The sequence below is a fragment of the Setaria italica genome, chromosome III, assembly GCF_000263155.2.
Source record: "Setaria italica strain Yugu1 chromosome III, Setaria_italica_v2.0, whole genome shotgun sequence".
Classification (NCBI taxonomy): domain Eukaryota; kingdom Viridiplantae; phylum Streptophyta; class Magnoliopsida; order Poales; family Poaceae; genus Setaria; species Setaria italica.
In genome coordinates, this window is record NC_028452.1 from 16510840 (window position 1) to 16528875 (window position 18036).

At 44.6% G+C, this 18036-nt stretch overlaps 2 protein-coding genes across 3 annotated transcripts; both read right to left on the minus strand.

The window, feature by feature from the left end:
- Positions 1–384: 384 nt before the first annotated feature.
- On the minus strand, positions 385–4744 carry LOC101760792. 2 transcript variants are annotated; one of them, XM_022825081.1, is made up of 5 exons: positions 3275–4744; positions 2533–2701; positions 1846–1923; positions 1099–1142; positions 385–983 (listed from the first exon to the last, which is right to left on the minus strand). In XM_022825081.1, the coding sequence occupies exon 1, from the start codon at positions 4649–4651 to the stop codon at positions 3662–3664; it is 990 nt and encodes a 329-aa protein (XP_022680816.1). In that variant the 5' UTR covers positions 4652–4744; the 3' UTR covers positions 385–983; positions 1099–1142; positions 1846–1923; positions 2533–2701; positions 3275–3661. The 2 variants fall into 2 exon arrangements, with proteins under 2 accessions (XP_022680816.1, XP_022680817.1); XM_022825082.1 differs by having other exon boundaries at positions 1099–1170.
- A 506-nt stretch (positions 4745–5250) lies between these two features.
- Positions 5251–10600, minus strand: LOC101761061. The gene is made up of 8 exons (XM_004961733.3): positions 9962–10600; positions 9061–9322; positions 7532–8274; positions 7324–7439; positions 6960–7185; positions 6501–6774; positions 6012–6107; positions 5251–5624 (listed from the first exon to the last, which is right to left on the minus strand). Exons 1-6 carry the CDS (start codon positions 10463–10465, stop codon positions 6526–6528), a joined length of 2100 nt encoding a protein of 699 aa, XP_004961790.1. The 5' UTR covers positions 10466–10600; the 3' UTR covers positions 5251–5624; positions 6012–6107; positions 6501–6525.
- Positions 10601–18036: the final 7436 nt, after the last annotated feature.

Consider the following 18036-nt stretch of genomic DNA (forward strand, 5'->3'; position numbering starts at 1 on the left):
GGCTATTTCGGCTTGTATTGACGTTTCGGCAACAAGGAGACACCGTACCCGAGGCAGTAGTCTATCTTGATTGTTAGCACCGAATTGTCTTGATAAACAAACTTTGCAAGCTATTACAATAGTTTTGTTTACGCTATAATTTTGTGCCATGGTCACCATTTTAGATAGAGTTACAAAAGCACTTCCACGCTCAAATGTTGAGCCATATTGACAAAAAAAAAAGCTATACAAACTAGGATAGGAACGCAATTTGCGGTGATCCCGTGATACGATTAGTGTAGGTCATCAGTATTGGGGAAAATAAATGATTCTTAAAATGATAAAGCCATAATTCTAAGCTTCTAACCTAGGACAATTCCTCTTCAAAACTAGTGTCATTATGCCGTAGTACATTGCTATCCTAGCACTAGTTTCCCGCCAAAATGTTCTGCTTCTTGGGCCTGGGAGGCTGGGAGTGCAGCCCACAAAGTAGCCAGGAGCTATCACCTAGAGGCCCAACTGAACAAGCTGAAGCCGTTAGTTAGGCTCCAGGCTCCTCTGACGAAAAATGGAAAACAACCCAAGCTATACTGACCATCCAATTAAGATACAAAGTTATCAGAAAATCATCCATAAATTTCTTACTCGTACAACTGGCAGAGCCTATTTTTATTACAGCCAAGCTGCAAAAGCAAATCATTCTGCAAGACCTGAAAATGTATTAAGCCTGAACTGCTGAAGCGCTGATCAGTTGCCGCCAGCAAGTGAATGCTGAACTGCTAACCCACTGAAAGCCTGAAAACAATGTGATTCCAGAAATCTCTTGCTGCAGATAACAAGTCCAAGTAAGTTAAACAATTATGCATCAACCTTTTTATAACTTCTAAAAAAACCTTTTTATAGGAAAAGATGATCCATTATCTTCCAACACAACACGTAGTTCTATGTGATGGTTGGTCCTTGGCACTTGGCACATGATGATTGAGCTGAGTTCTTCGGCCGCACTGCAATGTTCCCAAAATTCGAGTGCAAGCAAGTCCCACAGAAAGAAAAAGGATTAAACTTGTTTCAGGTTAATTTCCCCTAAAATGAAAGATCCAACAAATTACCATCCCTTACCTTCTTATGTGTAAGACACCTCTGACAGTTGATTTTTAAGAAACCTGAGAATCCAATAGGAAACATTAGGACCTGTTTGAATAATCATAGACACAACAGAACAATTAGTGAAACTTCAAAACTTTGACTAAAATTAGTCAAAATATGCACATGCTTAGTATATAAAGTTGTATCAATAGATAGTCTAAGAAGTGCATTCTAAGACAGCGATGCTTTGACTAAAAATGTAACTAGCATTTTTTGTTTCATAGAAACACCAAGGACCCAACCCATGGAAAACTTGTGTTAAGAGACAAGAGAACACACAAGGTGGGTATTTATCCTCGACCAGCTTGTCAACTTGGAGGGAGCGCTAACTTCTAAAATCCTCCCGTTCGCTTCAAAACAAAAAACAAGAAGAAGAATGCACACAAGGAACTTGTATATTCAATTAAAAGCCTAGAAGGAGAACCCAGAGAAGTACCCCAACACACATAACCAAAAACTACCATCTACCATTACGCCACATTGGTGTCCCCTAAAAGCTAATATTGGACATTAAAAACATAACCAGTTGTTAATAGCTAATTGGCTGCAAAGTAACCCTGATTGATATTATTTTTCCAAGCCATATTACTGTGTAGATAGTCTAAGAGGTGCATGTAAGACAGAGCGATGCAAAAGGATGGACACTGGAACAGACGACAAATTGGATATACAAAACAAGAAGCATTAGCGGAGGGAGAGTACATGAAGATAAGATGATACCTGGTACACTTCATCTCGTCAAGTATCCATTTGAATGAACCAGAACATCTGCCAGTCTTGTTTCTAGCACCTTCTTGCCTGAAAGAGGTTTCCATTCAATCATTTGTACACTAGTAGAGAAATGAAACTTCCACAGTACACTGAACGCAAAATACAGTAGCAGCATGGAATGAATTCTCTTCATTCAAATACAAGATCTAAGGTAGTGAATAAAACTGATCACATAGGGCAGGTTACAAAGAATTGAGCATAGCATGATTATACCTGGTGATAAAAACAGGAATAAAAATTGTTCTGGATAACGTTTAGCAGACAGTCTTATATGCGATGCAGCGACATAAAGATACAAGATTTGCTACGAATAGGCTCCTTTGCTAACATTTGGTCAATTGGTCCAGGGTTTATACTGTAAGTAACATAGTACTTGACTAGCCAGACAAATAAACAAGTGTAGAGAATGCTTAAATGGGCATAACCCCATATAGATCCTATGTTTTTTAAAAAAGCATGTCATTCCCTACCGATTGCTTAATTGATAAATAATTGCAACTGAGTCACTTGTAAAGAAATAGGAGGAAATATTGTTTAGTTCACTATTGCTCATAATCAGTTACTCACAAATAATAATATTGCATAACGCAATACATCATAATGATAACAGGACTAGAAATATGAAACATTTAATACCTAGATATCCAGATACCCAATTTAAAGTTTGTGATAAGTCGCTTCAGCCCACAGGTGACGTGGCTTAATCTCAGCCCTCCATTGTCGATCCGATGGTGAGAGTGTGCCACCTCATAGGGTGGGCAGCTGGCCTTATGCTCATAAAATCCACTCTCTAAGTTATACCATGCTGTTCAAAAAAAAAAACAATAATGAGCAGTGTTGATTCAAGGTCATGAGTACAATACAATAACTTTTATTTTACTCTTGCACAGTGAATCTTTTGCCTAGAAAACTGCAGCAAAATAATACTAGTCCAGGTATCATGCTTAATCGAGACAGACATCATGGAAAATGGATATATGGTCTGTCATGATTCAGAATAGACACAAGAAGTGAGGACAGCAAATATTTAGGAACTGGAATCATTAAGTCAAGATTGCAGTATCCATAACCGCTTGTGAAGAGGCTTTTAATTACCTTTCAAGGTACCAGGTTAATTCGCTAATTTTTGCTACCTCCTCTTGAGATAGGAGTGCTGAAACATCATCAGAAGGTAGAACTTTTGCAACCTCTTAAATACCCTCAAAAAAAGCTAATTTGAAAATCTACTAAACAACTACTATTGGAGATGATCCACAAAACAAACAAATCATACTACTATGAACAAATTCGAAGGATAAGTAAAAAGAAAAATATGAATCTAAATTGCAATATGTGTAATCAACATGCATATAGAAGAAAACATATGAAATTTAATCACCTGCAGATGGGATACGGCTTGATTCAAGCCACGATTAGAGCACACATGGTTTAAGGAAGTCAGGAAAATGGTGAAGGGCACTGAGAACCGAACCGACTTCGTCTATGTCTACAGCGAAAACAAAGTTGCCGCTTGTGACATAAGCCTTCAGTGGGTCAATAGCACCAATCCCTGGTGTGTCCTTAAATGGGCGGCCATAAATCTTGCAGAGTCGGCTACTCGGCTGAGGGCGACATTGCACTACAGCACCCAGGAGCTGCCGTCATCTTCAAGGGCATACGAGCTGAGAAAGGAAGGCTGCTCCTGGGACACCTCGACGTAGCGCAGCTTCCCCTCGCTGACCCCATTCGGGCATTCGGCGGTGCCCGCCAAGCGCCTGCGGCGCTTCTACAAAGCGAAGACTCGGCTAAGCGCCACCCGGTGCTCCAGCGTCCAGCCGCTGTCATCATCATCAAGGGCAAAGGAACTGAGCATGAAAGGCTTCTCCCGGGACACCTCGGCGTAGCGCAGCCTCCCCTCGCTGACCCCCATGTGGCGGTACCTGCTCTGTACCCGCTGGTCCTCCCAACCCTCCACGGGCTCTGTCACGCTGCCCGTCGGCAGCTCGATGAAGCGGAGGTCCGGTTGGTCGCTGAACGGGTCGGAGGAGACGACGCACCAGCTCACATCGACCCACCAGAGCCGGCCGGCCAAGGCCAGCACCTCGCGGTCTATATTCATCCGCCGCGCGAGCGGGAGTGGGGACGGCAATCCCACCAGCTTCTCCCACTCCCCCGTTTGCGAGAGAAACCGCCGCATGACGAACCTCCCCTCCTGCCCGTCGCGGTCCTCGCTGAGCACGGCGACGGCGTACCTTTCAGGCGGCCGGTCGGGGCGTTCAGATTGGGTGAGGATGCCCATCTCCGAGAACCACTCCGTCTTCTTCGTGCCGTCGATGTCCGGGAGGCGGAACATCTGGCCACTGAGGGGGTTGCAGACGAATCGCCTCATGTCGACGTCCAGGTCGACGCCAGTCAGCTTGCGCTCCTGAGTGCCGCCGTGCGTGGCGACGATGGGGGCGGTGCCGCTTATATCCATGAAGGCGAGGAGGAGGAGGCCGTCGCCGCTCGAGGTTTTGAGGACGCCGCCGTAGATTATGGTTACGTCTTCGCCGCGGGGGTCGCGGCTGGGCGGGTCGGCGAGGTGGGCGGGGATGATGAGGTGGGAGAGGCACGGGGGCTCGGCGAACCGGAGCGACGCGCGCGGCGCCGTCGATTCTGCCAGCCTCGCGAGCGGATGCATCATAGCCCACGCAGGGCGCGAGGCGGACGAGGAGAAGCCGCGGCGGAGGCGGCCGGAGACGGCGGCGGAGAGGCCAAGGATGCGCCGGAGCGGCATCTCGGAGAAGCGGGCGAGCGGCGCTAGGCGTTGTGCTTGGCTTCTGCGAGAAGGGGATTTGCGGCTGTGATTGGGAAGGCCCGGTGCATAGACACGGTGCGCGCAAGCGCAGCTCGAGCGGCGTCGGCAGCGTGGGGTAGTTCCACCGGGTGATGTAGGCCGATCTTCCTCTGGGCCCAGACGCAGTCGCTATGGTCTATTGAGGTTGGTCTAGGGACAGCTTTGGGAGCGGCTGGCTGGGAGGGGAAAGTTTGCCACCCTTTTGCTCACAAGACGACGAAGAAGTGATTTCGATTTTGAACGACCTGCCCAGCAGACCATTGAGTGTTCCACGACTTCTCCACATCGCCGGTTTCCCGCCGAAATGACCTAGTCCTGGGCTGCTTGGGCCTAGTGAGGTCTTACCAATCACTTGCGGCCCAACTGCATCAGTGAAGGCCTCCAGCAGCGCACTTTACCATTTCGCTAATGTAAAACTAACGGGCTTTCTAACCAAGTAACGCAAACACTTTATCATTTCCGGCTTTGCGTCTGATCGAACTATCGAAGCCAATCAGCACACTTTATCCATGCGAACACAAGTGATCATACGCGATGCATGAAAAGGTCACACTCCAGCATATTACAAATGTCCCAGAAGTTATCAGGCGATCATAATGCCCCCCAATATTCCAGCGGCATATGTATGTTTCATAACGGTTGATCATCGTGTGTCAGGTACTCAGGCGACCCATTATAGCCATACATCCGGAAGTTGTGTTTACAGAAAAGCTGTGCAGCTTCAATAGATCAACAACTGAATTCTGAAAGTTACCATCTACTCTACCTAAATAGCAACAGACGAAAATGTGGCATTCTGAGTTTTGATTTCTGGGATCATCAAGTAAATGTTTTCCCCAGATTCCTCCCAAATGGCGACTCTGGCAATCTGCTGCCCACTTGGGAACCTCTGCTCAGTCAATTTTGAGAATACCTGAAAATCAGCAGTAGTTTTGGTAAAAGAAACAACAATGAGGTTTAATATCACTATACTTACTCTAGTCAAACACGCAAATCAAGCATATTCCTACAAAAGGGTGTTCTCTAGAAAGCGAAAGGATGGATAGGGAAGAAAATGAGGAAAACAGACATTCTAGAGCTTCAACGCTCTGCCCATTGCGTACATGATCAACAAGAAATAACTGAATCCAGATATAACTCTGATGGGAGTAAAGTAATCCTAAAAGTTGGCCCAATTCATTGTTTCATACTAGCAAGCACATCGGGCTGTAGAAATGCAATCCACAAGTCAACAGAAAGGAAAACGGAAGGCATACCAGGGAATGGAGAAATGCAATCCTAAAAATCAGTTTAAGTATACCTGCCATAGGAATGGAGACAATGCAGTTGCAACTGGAAAAGAAGGCACATGCCTCTTCCTGCCACCACGCCTGACAGACACAGTAAACAACATAACCTGAAGAAAAGAACAAACAATCAGGAAAAATCATTTTTGATCATGGATAGAGGCGCAGCCCACCGCAACACAACATTTTCATCAGATTTCCAAGTAAATTATCATCAGTAGAGCAACCAGACAACTGAGTTAGAAAAGGTTATGGTTGTTTCAAAGTAACTGACAAGTAAAACTATGATATGCAGATGATATGATCCGGATGGCAGTAGTATGCCAAGTAGTCATACTGTCTGAGGCATTAAGAAATTTAAATTGCAAAATGCAAATTACTACGGGTGTCATAATGTTGTGTACAAGAGTCACCTTCAGAGCAAGGGCTGCAGTAGGAGTGTACAGGAGCTGCAACTGTGGGATTACAACATGGAGAGGGAACAGGGAAGCAGCAGCACTTACGAAAAGACATGCCGTCCTGCAGAACTTACGACCCAGATCCTATGTTCGGAGGGTGCAAGCTTCCGATTTGATAAGGTGTTTCTAAGGACGAACTTGACTCCCAAGCTCCCATGTTCTCGGGGGGCATGATGCCAAACTGAAGCGATCTTTGTGACACTTCATCTTGAGCAGCAGCATTTCGTACTTCAAATGACGATATCCCTAGTTTTTCTTGTAAAGCTTCTACCTCCAAAACTTCATTGGTTATATCCAGGCCAAGCTTCGCAGAAAGTGACTGCATGTATACAAGATGATCAGCTGCATAAACAGACTATAGAACTCCATATAGAATGCAATTCTAGAAATATAACCCCAGAAATATAATCGAGAGTAAACAAATGCAAATTTATCCACTTCGTAGCCTCTAAGATACAAAAAGGGAAATACTGGAAATAATAGGGGTATTAACAACTCAGATACCCTTATCTGGTGGCTCAGGAAAGCTGATAGCTTGGCCATTCGCTCCAATTGCTGGCCTCGGGTCGAACTGCCTTGGTCCTCACCACCCTTCTCTTCTGTAGCTTTGTCAACGTTGCACTCTTGATTAACTCCATAAGAGGTACCAGAATCTTGCATTTTGATGATAGAAGAAGTATTTTTGACTTCATATAGAATGTGAATAGGAGAGACCATGCAGTCTTTAGCACTGTTAACCAAGAATTAGTGTTACTCCATAAACAACTAAAATAATACCAAAAAAAAAGACTGCAACCCATGGGGAAGATAGCCCAACAATACATTTAAAACTAAAATAATACACAAATAGAGACTTCAGGAGACTCACATATTTTCAATTTCTAAGTCCTGCCCAATAGGATGCTCCAAAAGGTCGAACAGCATATCAGCAACAAAGTCGCCAAATGTATCAGGGATCAACAATTCGATGCCATCATCATCAACCTATTCCAGAAGTACAGATGCATTAGACGTTTCTAATTTATAGTTCAGAGTTCAGATAAAAATGCATAAAAAGTAAAAACTGAGGCACATACCACATTGTTTCTCGATACATGTGTACCAAAGTTCCTAATTAGGAAGAAGGCATAACCAGTCATGTCAGAGGACAACATTTTCTTAACAAGGTTCCGTCCGTGAGCATCATCTTTGACTTCATGTCCCCATAACAATATCTTCTTGAATATGTCAAGCTTCTCAACTTTGTCTGTCCAATTTCTATCGATCATGCATACACTCAACAAATTGAAGAACTCAACTTTCTTGCATGATAGGAGACCATCAAACTTAATCTTGATTTGGTACATGACATTCACTCGCCCCATTGATGATTTAAAGCAGCAATGGGTATCTAAACCCAATCTGTAGGATGTCATGAGAGGCCCATCTGGTATATTCTGTAATTTCCTAACAAGATGCAAAAGATATGGCGGGTAGTTCCCATTCAAATTGAAGATAGTCAATATAAATTGTGCAAGGCATTTGCCATCAAGTTTCTTTTCGCCACTTTGTGCTAGTTGAGGATTGGGTTTTTTGATTGCATATACTTGGCCTCTCAAAAGAACAAAATGACTCAAATTGAATCTTCCATTCCAACTATGACCAGAGGCGAGGACAGCTGTGAAACATTGCACCCAGCTGCTTAGCACAGCACATGCTTCATCTGTCATCTTCAGCTTTACTGTTTCCTTTTCAGGCAGTTTAACATATTTAAGGAGCCTGTTGCCAATTTTGTCTTGACTTGATTTAGCTTCACTGAAGTATTCTTGTAGTGAAATTGCTGTTAACAAAAAAATAGTATGAGACTGTGCCTTTTTCTATATCTATTATTACAGCATTAATGAATAGTTCAAAAAAGAAAAAGGTAGACCAAATGTAACAGTAACTCTAGTAAGATGAACAATAATGTGGATAAAGAGCATTGAAGCATGTGTGGACCTAGCATGACTCACAGGTATTCCTAGGAATCAAAATCAGTATGTATCAGGAATATACATGTGTATGTCTCAGAGGACACAGCAAAGCTTGGTTTTGCAATCGCACGGTTGCAGCAAGGCATGCTTATCACTTTATCAGTGCCTCTGTTGCATACGACCCACACTTGGGAGTTTAGGAGTATGTAAATTTTCATGTATGAAAACAAGTGCTATGAATTAGAATAACACTAAAGTGTGTTAATTACAACTGCAGCCATTTAAGATTTTGAATTCCTTATAGCAAATGTTGGTTGGAAATCCTCCAAAGCTATATAACCACACTGTGGGCATTGCCCTCTCATTTAACAAGAAACTCGTGCCTTGCGCGCTAAGTAGTGAATCTTATGATGGGATGCAGATGGTTAATTTCCAACTGATTCTCTTTACACACTGAAGCTATTATTTTGAATTTTTTTTCTTAATTATTTGAGGTATCTACATTATGAACAATTTCTATTTTAGTTCATGCTACCGTGGACATTTCACATTCTTTTATTTGAATCTTTAAAGGAATTCCCAAGTGCCACATCCTAGGTCTGCTACTGTATTGAAGTCATGGAGAAAATAAGTGGTAAGTCATTAACAATAACCTTCTTTGCAGAAAAATGCTGCATCCACGATGCCTAAAAGCTCATCTGATAATTTAGAGAGTTTCTCATGCAGCAAAGACAGAGCAGTAGAATCTGGAAATGAAGGGTCTAATGACTCAGGCAGTGGAGGCTCGCGTTTCCCGAACAGAACAATCCTCGGCACAATTTTCCGGGGATGGTACCCGTAAGCAAGCGCTGCTGATTGAGTCAGCGATATGAGATGTGCTCCTCCTTCAAAACGCGCACCTGCTGTTATGTCACCCTGTCGATTGGAACAGATATTTCAATTAAAACAGCACATCATAAAACAATTTCAGCCTATATTCATAACCTTAAGGCCTTAAGCTAGGCAATAGGCATGCTTCCTTGCACCAAAACTCAACTAATACACAAAGAATGCTGATTAGTCTCACGATTTCAGTTTAATTTACTGCCTGACCCAATGGAAGTATCCATACATTTGGAAACCAAGCACATGTAGGAATAAATAGTGTACATTGAAGGATGGCAGTTCAATGAAAAAAATTGCCCAAAAGATAAAGTGGTAGGACTGAAGAGAAGTAAATGAATGAGATACTCCATGCAATACCTACGAAAGGAACCCTTTACAGAGCAATATGGATCATATGCCTTACCAAGAACATTTAAATTAACCAGTTTACATGTGAAATGTGTAGCTCAAACATAACACAACGCTCCTCAGCAACAATAAAACGTTTCCAGGGCCAAAAATCATCATTCATCTATCAGCATAACCTAATTACCAAGGGATTATATGGTTTATTTATCATGCTGATACACACCAATGACCAGCCATATGAATTGAATTGCATTATATGAAATCAATAACAAATTACCAATGGCAGTTCTAAATTAAGTGTAATTACAGCTGAATTTTCACCTGCTCATCTCTCCCATCCAAGTACTTCAAACTGGGGATCAACTGGAAGATATTATGTCGGTACCCGAGGAAGTTGGTGATGGGGCAACCGCAGAGATCGAGCGAGTCGATAGCAACGTCGGCTAGTGGAGTGAGCTCATCCAACTCAGAGTACAGGTTATCACCAAGGTCCAGCAAACGAAGCGTGGGGCCACAGGATCCCCGGATGGCGTCGAGGGAGGAGGCGCCCAACAAGCGATTACGGGGGAGGTACAAGCGAAGGAGCTTCGGTAGTCGGGGCAGGCCGGCGAGAGAGTTAAGACCTGCGTCGGCGATGGATAGCTCGACGAGGGATCGGGCGACGGGCCTGAAGAGAATCGGCCTGGGGAGGCGGCCCGTGGAGGACTTGACGGTCCCGTCGAGGACTAGCGTCGTGGACGCGGAGGTCGAGGTACTCGCGGAGGCGGCGTCCGCGATGGCGCTCCTCCACGCCGCTTCATCCTCTGCGCCGGCGGCGGCGGCCATTCTGCGGCGGCGGTCGGAGGCACAACCCTAACAAAACCCCGAGTTGGAGGTACGGCGTGCGGAAGTGGATGCGCCTGGCGGTGGGTGGACTGGGCGATGCGGGGGTGTACAAGGCTGTGCAAACGGCGGCAGGAACGTCGCCTCCAGCTGGCTTAGCAAGGAGTGGATGACTGGTGGACCCACCTCAGGATGTAAGGCAAGAAAAGAGATAGAACTGGCGTATGTTTCGCTCCTTCCTCTCAAATGCCCCAGTATATACCTCATCTAAAAAAAGTTAGCGAGGCTTCTCTGCAGGAGAACTGGAGGGGAAAGATTGCCACCCTTTCGAGCGCTTTTCCTTTTCATTTTTGACCCGACAATCTATCGTAACGGTTTGAATCGCGTAGATCATTTTAGCAGCTCCCAAATTCTTTTCCAAAACCTTCATCTATTTATCAAGAGTTATCTTTATTGTCTGGGACTATATTGGACGCGTTCGGTTATGCTGCAGCTGCAAGCAGCCGCTACAGCAACTGCAGCCAGCCAACAAACGCTGCTACCAAAGAACAGCTCCTGCAGCCATCCAACAATGGCTGCAGCGCTGCTGCTTATTTGAACAGCATTTCAAAAATAGTGGGAATTTGACAACAGAACCGTCCAAGACTCAACACAGAAATGACCATATTGCACTCAAGCTTAGCTCGTAGCAACAACTCACTGCTAACTCAAACCCCAAATTAGGCATAAGGTGATGGTTACATCCATAACAAAATATCCACCAGGTAGACCAGTACACCACACATCGTCCAATTCTGATGGTGAAATCAGATTATAAATCATGTTAAATCATACAATCCAACTGCAATCCAATCACGGAGACTAACAATATTGTCATTAGATATAGCCGCTAACCAATCCTGCCATCCGAAGATAAGAATGATAGTAGTTACAAACTTCATTTAAACTTTGACGACCTTTGATATCAAACTCCTTCAAATAGTACCTACTATTGCGACATGGTGCCATATAACCCTCATGTATTTGGTAACATTGAATCCACCAAGTAGTAGGTCAACATTCAGGCACGGTAATTTAGATATGTCAAGCCCATATGTTAGTTATGCATACAGTCAAAATGTGCTGACCTGGTTACTATATAGCATGTAGTCAACAATGTAATCTAATCAATGCAAATCATATAGTCCAGCTGCAATCCAATCGCGGACTTTACTAATATCATCGTTGGCAGTAGCGGCTAACCAATCTGATGCAGGGTCATTTTCATCACCAGTCCTAATAAGGTAGGTGCCATGACCAACCATGTCATAGCAACCATTTCAGGTCCGTTGTTGTCCAATGCAAAATTATGTAGTGCAAAGCATGCAACAATAATCTTTAATTGCTTCTCCATACTATATAACGGTCTTCCGCTTAGAATCTGCCACTTATTCTTTAGCACTCCAAAAAACCGTTCCACGACATTCTGAAGGCACGAATAATGGTAGTTAAAAATTTCATTCAAATTCTCAAAACCTTTGGATAACACAATGAAGAATAAACATTGATATATTGTGAGATTATGAACTTTTGCCGTACTGATTATCCTTTACTACTTCATTTTCTCTTTATGCCTACGGCCATCCATCTTGGGAATGAGTAAAAAAAGAATGTGCACAGTATGCAACAACCATTATCATGAGTTACCATTACAATTTTGCATTTGCTAAAAAAAAGAATAGATCGAAAAAGCTATCAGGACTCTTCCAGTGTGATTCTGACTTACGAAGTAAGAACACTAGTGTAGCTAACAAAATTGAAACGTTAGAATTTCTGACGTCGGAAACTGAACCATGTCCAAAGTAAAAAGAAAAAACGTAAGATAAATCCCTAATCAATTTCGCAGGATATAAGAGCTTACGGCCTAATCAAAGGCACAGCTTACGGTCTAATCAAAGGCACACGAGATCTTATCCCAGCTTATGTGTTCAGATGCACGAAATCTAACAGCATACAAACGTGCAGATCGAGAATGGAGAGGATCGGAGATTGGAGGGATACTCACGTTGGCGGGCTGCCTCGATCTGCATTCACTGGTGGGCGGAGATACGGTAGTGCAAGGTCGACGTCGGCTCCAGCAAGATCCCGTTGCTGGTGAGGGAACGGATCAAGGTGGCGCCGAGAACTTGATTTGGAGCCCTCCTAGCGCCGATGACCTTCACGGGGGTGGGAGGCGACGGGCGGCAGCCAGCCTCAAAACCCTACCTTCTCTCGAGTTCGATGGGAGGCGACGAGACGGGAGTTGACCAGATGGGAATCGGAGAACGTGAGATAAGCCTGCAACTGTTCAGCTAGGCTGCTAGCTATTGCTATTTGGGCTGTAACCGAACGGCTGGGCTGTACAGTCATAGCTGCAGTTGGCCGAGTTCGGTAGGAGGTGACTGGGGAACCGGAGATGGGAGCTCACTAGATAAGACCTGGAGAACGTGAGATAAGTCTACAGCTATGTAAGATAAGCCTACAGCTATTTGGCTGGGCTGCTGGCTGTTGCTGTTTGGGCCGCACTAAGCTGTACAGCCACAGCTGCAGCGGGCCAAAAATCAGCCGCCAACGGGCCCATTGTAGATGTCAATTTCATGTTTAAAATTTCTGTTTGTTATGGCTATTTCGGCTTGTATTGATGTTTCGGCAACAAGGAGACACAATACCCGAGGCAGTAGTCTATCTTGATTGTTAGCACCGAATTCTTGATAAACAAACTTTGCAAGCTATTACAATAGTTTTGTTTACGCTATAATTTTGTGCAATGGTCACCATTTTAGATAAGAGTTACAAAACCACTTCCACGCTCAAATGTTGAACCATATTGACCAAAAAAAAAAGTGATCCCGTGATACGTGATACGATTAGTGTAGGTCATCAGTATTGGGGAAAATAAATGATTCTTAAAAATGATAAAGCCATAATTCTAAGTTTCTAACCTAGGATAATTCCTCTTCAAAACTAGTGTCATTATGCCGTAGTACATTGCTATTTTCTACAAATCCTAGCACTAGTTTCCCGCCAAAATGTTCTGCTTCTTGGGCCTGGGAGGCTGGGAGTGCAGCCCACAAAGTAGCCAGGAGCTATCACCTAGAGGCCCAACTGAACAAGCTGAAGCCGTTTAGTTAGGCTCCAGGCTCCTCTGACAAAAAATGGAAAACAACCCAAGCTATACTGGCCATCCAATTAAGATACAAAGTTATCACAAAATCATCCATAAATTTCTTACTCGTACAACTGGCAGAGGCTATTTTGATTCAAGCTGCAAAAGCAAATCATTCTGCAAGACCTGAAAATGTATTAAGCCTGAACTGCTGAAGCGCTGATCAGTTGCCGCCAGCAAGCGAATGCTGAACTGCTAACCCACTGAAAGCCTGAAACAATGTGATTCCAGAAATCTCTTGCTGCAGATAACAAGTCCAAGTAAGTTAAACAATTAAGCATCAACCTTTTTATAACTTCTTAAAAAAACCTTTTTATAGGAAAAGATGATCCATTATCTTCCAACCAACACAACACGTAGTTCTATGTGATGGTTGGTCCTTGGCACTTGGCACATGATGATTGAGCTGAGTTCTTCGGCCGCACTGCAATGTTCCCAAAATTCGAGTGCAAGCAAGTCCCACAGAAAGAAAAAGGATTAAACTTGTTTCAGGTTAATTTCCCCTAAAATGAGAGCTGCAACAAATTACCATCCCTTACCTTCTTATGTGTAAGACACCTCTGACAGTTGATTTTTAAGAAACCTGAGAATCCAATAGGAAACATTAGGACCTGTTTGAATAATCATAGACACAACAGAACAATTAGTGAAACTTCAAAACTTTGACCAAAATTAGTCAAAATATGCACATGCTTAGTATATAAAGTTGTATCAATAGATAGTCTAAGAAGTGCATTCTAAGACAGCGATGCTTTGACTAAAAATGTAACTAGCATTTTTTGTTTCATAGAAACACCAAGGACCCAACCCATGGAAAACTTGTGTTAAGAGACAAGAGAACACACAAGGTGGGTATTTATCCTCGACCAGCTTGTCAACTTGGAGGGAGCGCTAACTTCTAAAATCCTCCCGTTCGCTTCAAAACAAAAAACAAGAAGAAGAATGCACACAAGGAACTTGTATATTCAATTAAAAGCCTAGAAGGAGAACCCAGAGAAGTACCCCAACACACATAACCAAAAACTACCATCTACCATTACGCCACATTGGTGTCCCCTAAAAGCTAATATTGGACATTAAAAACATAACCAGTTGTTAATAGCTAATTGGCTGCAAAGTAACCCTGATTGATATTATTTTTCCAAGCCATATTACTGTGTAGATAGTCTAAGAGGTGCATGTAAGACAGAGCGATGCAAAAGGATGGACACTGGAACAGACGACAAATTGGATATACAAAACAAGAAGCATTAGCGGAGGGAGAGTACATGAAGATAAGATGATACCTGGTACACTTCATCTCGTCAAGTATCCATTTGAATGAACCAGAACATCTGCCAGTCTTGTTTCTAGCACCTTCTTGCCTGAAAGAGGTTGCCATTCAATCATTTGTACAATAGTAGAGAAATGAAACTTCCACAGTACATTGAACGCAAAATACAGTAGCAGCATGGAATGAATTCTCTTCATTCAAATACAAGATCTAAGGTAGTGAATAAAACTGATCACATAGGGCAGGTTACAAAGAATTGAGCATAGCATGATTATACCTTGTGACAAAAACAGGAATAAAAATTGTTCTGGATAACGTTTAGCAGACAGTCTTATATGCGATGCAGCAACATAAAGATACCAGATTTGCTACGAATAGGCTCCTTTGCTAATATTTCGTCAATTGGTCCAGGGTTTATACTGTAAGTAACATAGTACTTGACTAGCCAGACAAATCAATAAGTGTAGAGAATGCTTAAATGGGCATAACCCCATATAGATCCTATGTTTTTAAAAAAAACATGTGATTCCCTACCGATTGCTTAATTGATAAATAATTGCAACCGTGTCACTTGTAAAGAAATAGGAGGAAATACTGTTTAGTTCACTATTGCTCATAATCAGTTACTCATAAATAATAATATTGCATAATGCAATACATCATAATGATGACAGGGCTAGAAATATGAAACATTTAATACCTAGATATCCAGATACCCAATTTAAAGTTTGTGATAAGTCGCTTCAGCCCACAGGTGACGTGGCTTAATCTCAGCCCTCCATTGTCGATCCGATGGTGAGAGTGCGCCACCTCATAGGGTGGGCAGCTGGCCCTATGCTCATAAAATCCACTCTCTAAGTTATACCATGCTGTTAAAAAAACAATAATGAGCAGTGTTGATTCAAGGTCATGAGTACAATACAATAACTTTTATTTTACTCTTGCACAGTGAATCTTTTGCCTACAAAACTGCAGCAAAATAATGCTAGTCCAGGTATCATGCTTAATCGAGACAGACATCATGGAAAATGGATATATGGTCTGTCATGATTCAGAATAGACATCAGAAGTGAGGACAGCAAAATATTTAGGAACTAGAATCATTAAGTCAAGATTGCAGTATCCATAACCACTTGTGAAGAGGCTTTTAATTTCCTTTCAAGGTACTGGGTTGATTCGCTAATTTTTGCTACCTCCTCTTGAGATAGGAGTGCTGAAACATCATCAGAAGGTAGAACTTTTGCAACCTCTTAAATACCCTCAAAAAAAGCTAATTTGAAAATCTACTAAACAACTACTATTGGAGATGATCCACAAAACAAACAAATCATACTACTATGAACAAATTTGAAGGATAAGTAAAAAGACAAATATGGATCTAAATTGCAATATGTGTAATCAACATGCATATAGAAGAAAACATATGAAATTTAATCACCTGCAGATGGGATATGGCTTGATTCAAGCCACGATTGGAGCACACATGGTTTAAGGAAGTCAGAGGAAAATGGTGAAGGGCACTGAGAACTGAACCGACTTCGTCTATGTCTACAGCGAAAACAAAGTTGCCGCTTGTGACATAAACCTTGCCTTCAGTGGGTCAATAGCACCAATCCCTGGTGTGTCCTTAAATGGGCATCCATAAATCTTGCAGAGTCGGCTTCTCGGCTGAGGGCGACATTGCACTACAGCACCCAGGAGCTGCCGTCATCTTCAAGGGCATACGAGCTGAGAAAGGAAGGCTGCTCCTGGGACACCTCGACGTAGCGCAGCTTCCCCTCGCGGACCCCATTCGGGCATTCGGCGGTGCCTGCCAAGCGCCTGCGGCGCTTCTACAAAGCGGAGCTCCGGGCGGTCGCCGAGTGGGTCGGCGGAGATGGCGCCCCAACTCACGTTTACCCACCACAGCCGGTCGGCGAAGTCCAGCACCGCGTGGTCTATGACCATCCGGCGTGCAAGCGGGAGCGAGGACGGCAAGCCCACCAGCTTCTCCCACTCCCCTGTCTGCGAGAGAAACCGGCGCATGACGAAGCTCCGCTCCTCCCCGTTGTGGTCCTCGACGAGGTCAGCGACGGCGTACCTGTCAGGTGGTCCGTGCGGGCGTTCGGACCGAGTGAGGAGGCCGAGGGATTGTCAGGACACGGTGTCGCTCGTGCCGTCAATGTCGGGGAGGCGGAAGAGCTGTCCGCTGACGACGCGCGCGATTCCGGGGTTCATGTCGATTGCCGGTCGATTGGCGGGCCCGAGCGGCGCGGCGCCTGCCCCCGATGGGTGCCGTGGCACGGGCATCCCTGAAATCGAGGAGGAGGAAGCCGTCGCCGCTCGAGGCGCGGGCGACGCGGACCACGCTCGTGGCGTAGGTGGCGTGGTCGGGGCGGGGCCGCCGCGGGTCGACGGCGTGGGAGGGGACGAGGAGGTGGGAGGCGAGCAGGGCCTCGGTGTGCACGAGGGACGCGCGCGGCTCCGCCGAGTTGATCAGCATCGTGTGGTAGATCATCGCCCACGAAGAGCGCGGCGCGGCGGCCGTGGAGAGCCCGCGACGGAGGCGGGCGGAGGACACAGCGGCGGAGAAGGCGCGGGGGAGCGGGAGCGGAATCTCAGAGGAGCGTGCAAGCAAAGCGGAAGTTGGAAGAGCGCGGCGGAGGCGGCGGCGGGGTTTGTTGTGGAAAGTGGCGGTGCGGTGGTGCCGACCGGAGAAGCCGAGGTGTGGGTTGGTTCACGAGAGCCTGGTTCAGGGAGCTCCGACAGCAGTGACAAAGGGCGGATCCCTTCCGTGGGCGCGGTCCACTAGCCGTCGGTATTGGGGCAGCGTTGGCGTTTTGCAATGCTGTGGCCCGGTTCACATGGACTCGGTGCTGGCGACTCTGATGACGTTGCTAGGCGGCGAGAGGAAAAGGGGAGAGGTGCTGGTCTGCGGTGAGCTTTCGGAGTCCACATGTCAGAGATTCATGGATGCAGTAACTTTGATGAGGGAATCATGGACATCCTGATTAAATCTGGAATTCTGCCGGCGAACTTCTTTTCCGGGAAGGACTTCCCAACATATAAGTTCTACAACTCATCGGTGACAGTCAGACAATTTGGCTTGGGACATATGCCAATCGGAGTCCACTTCGT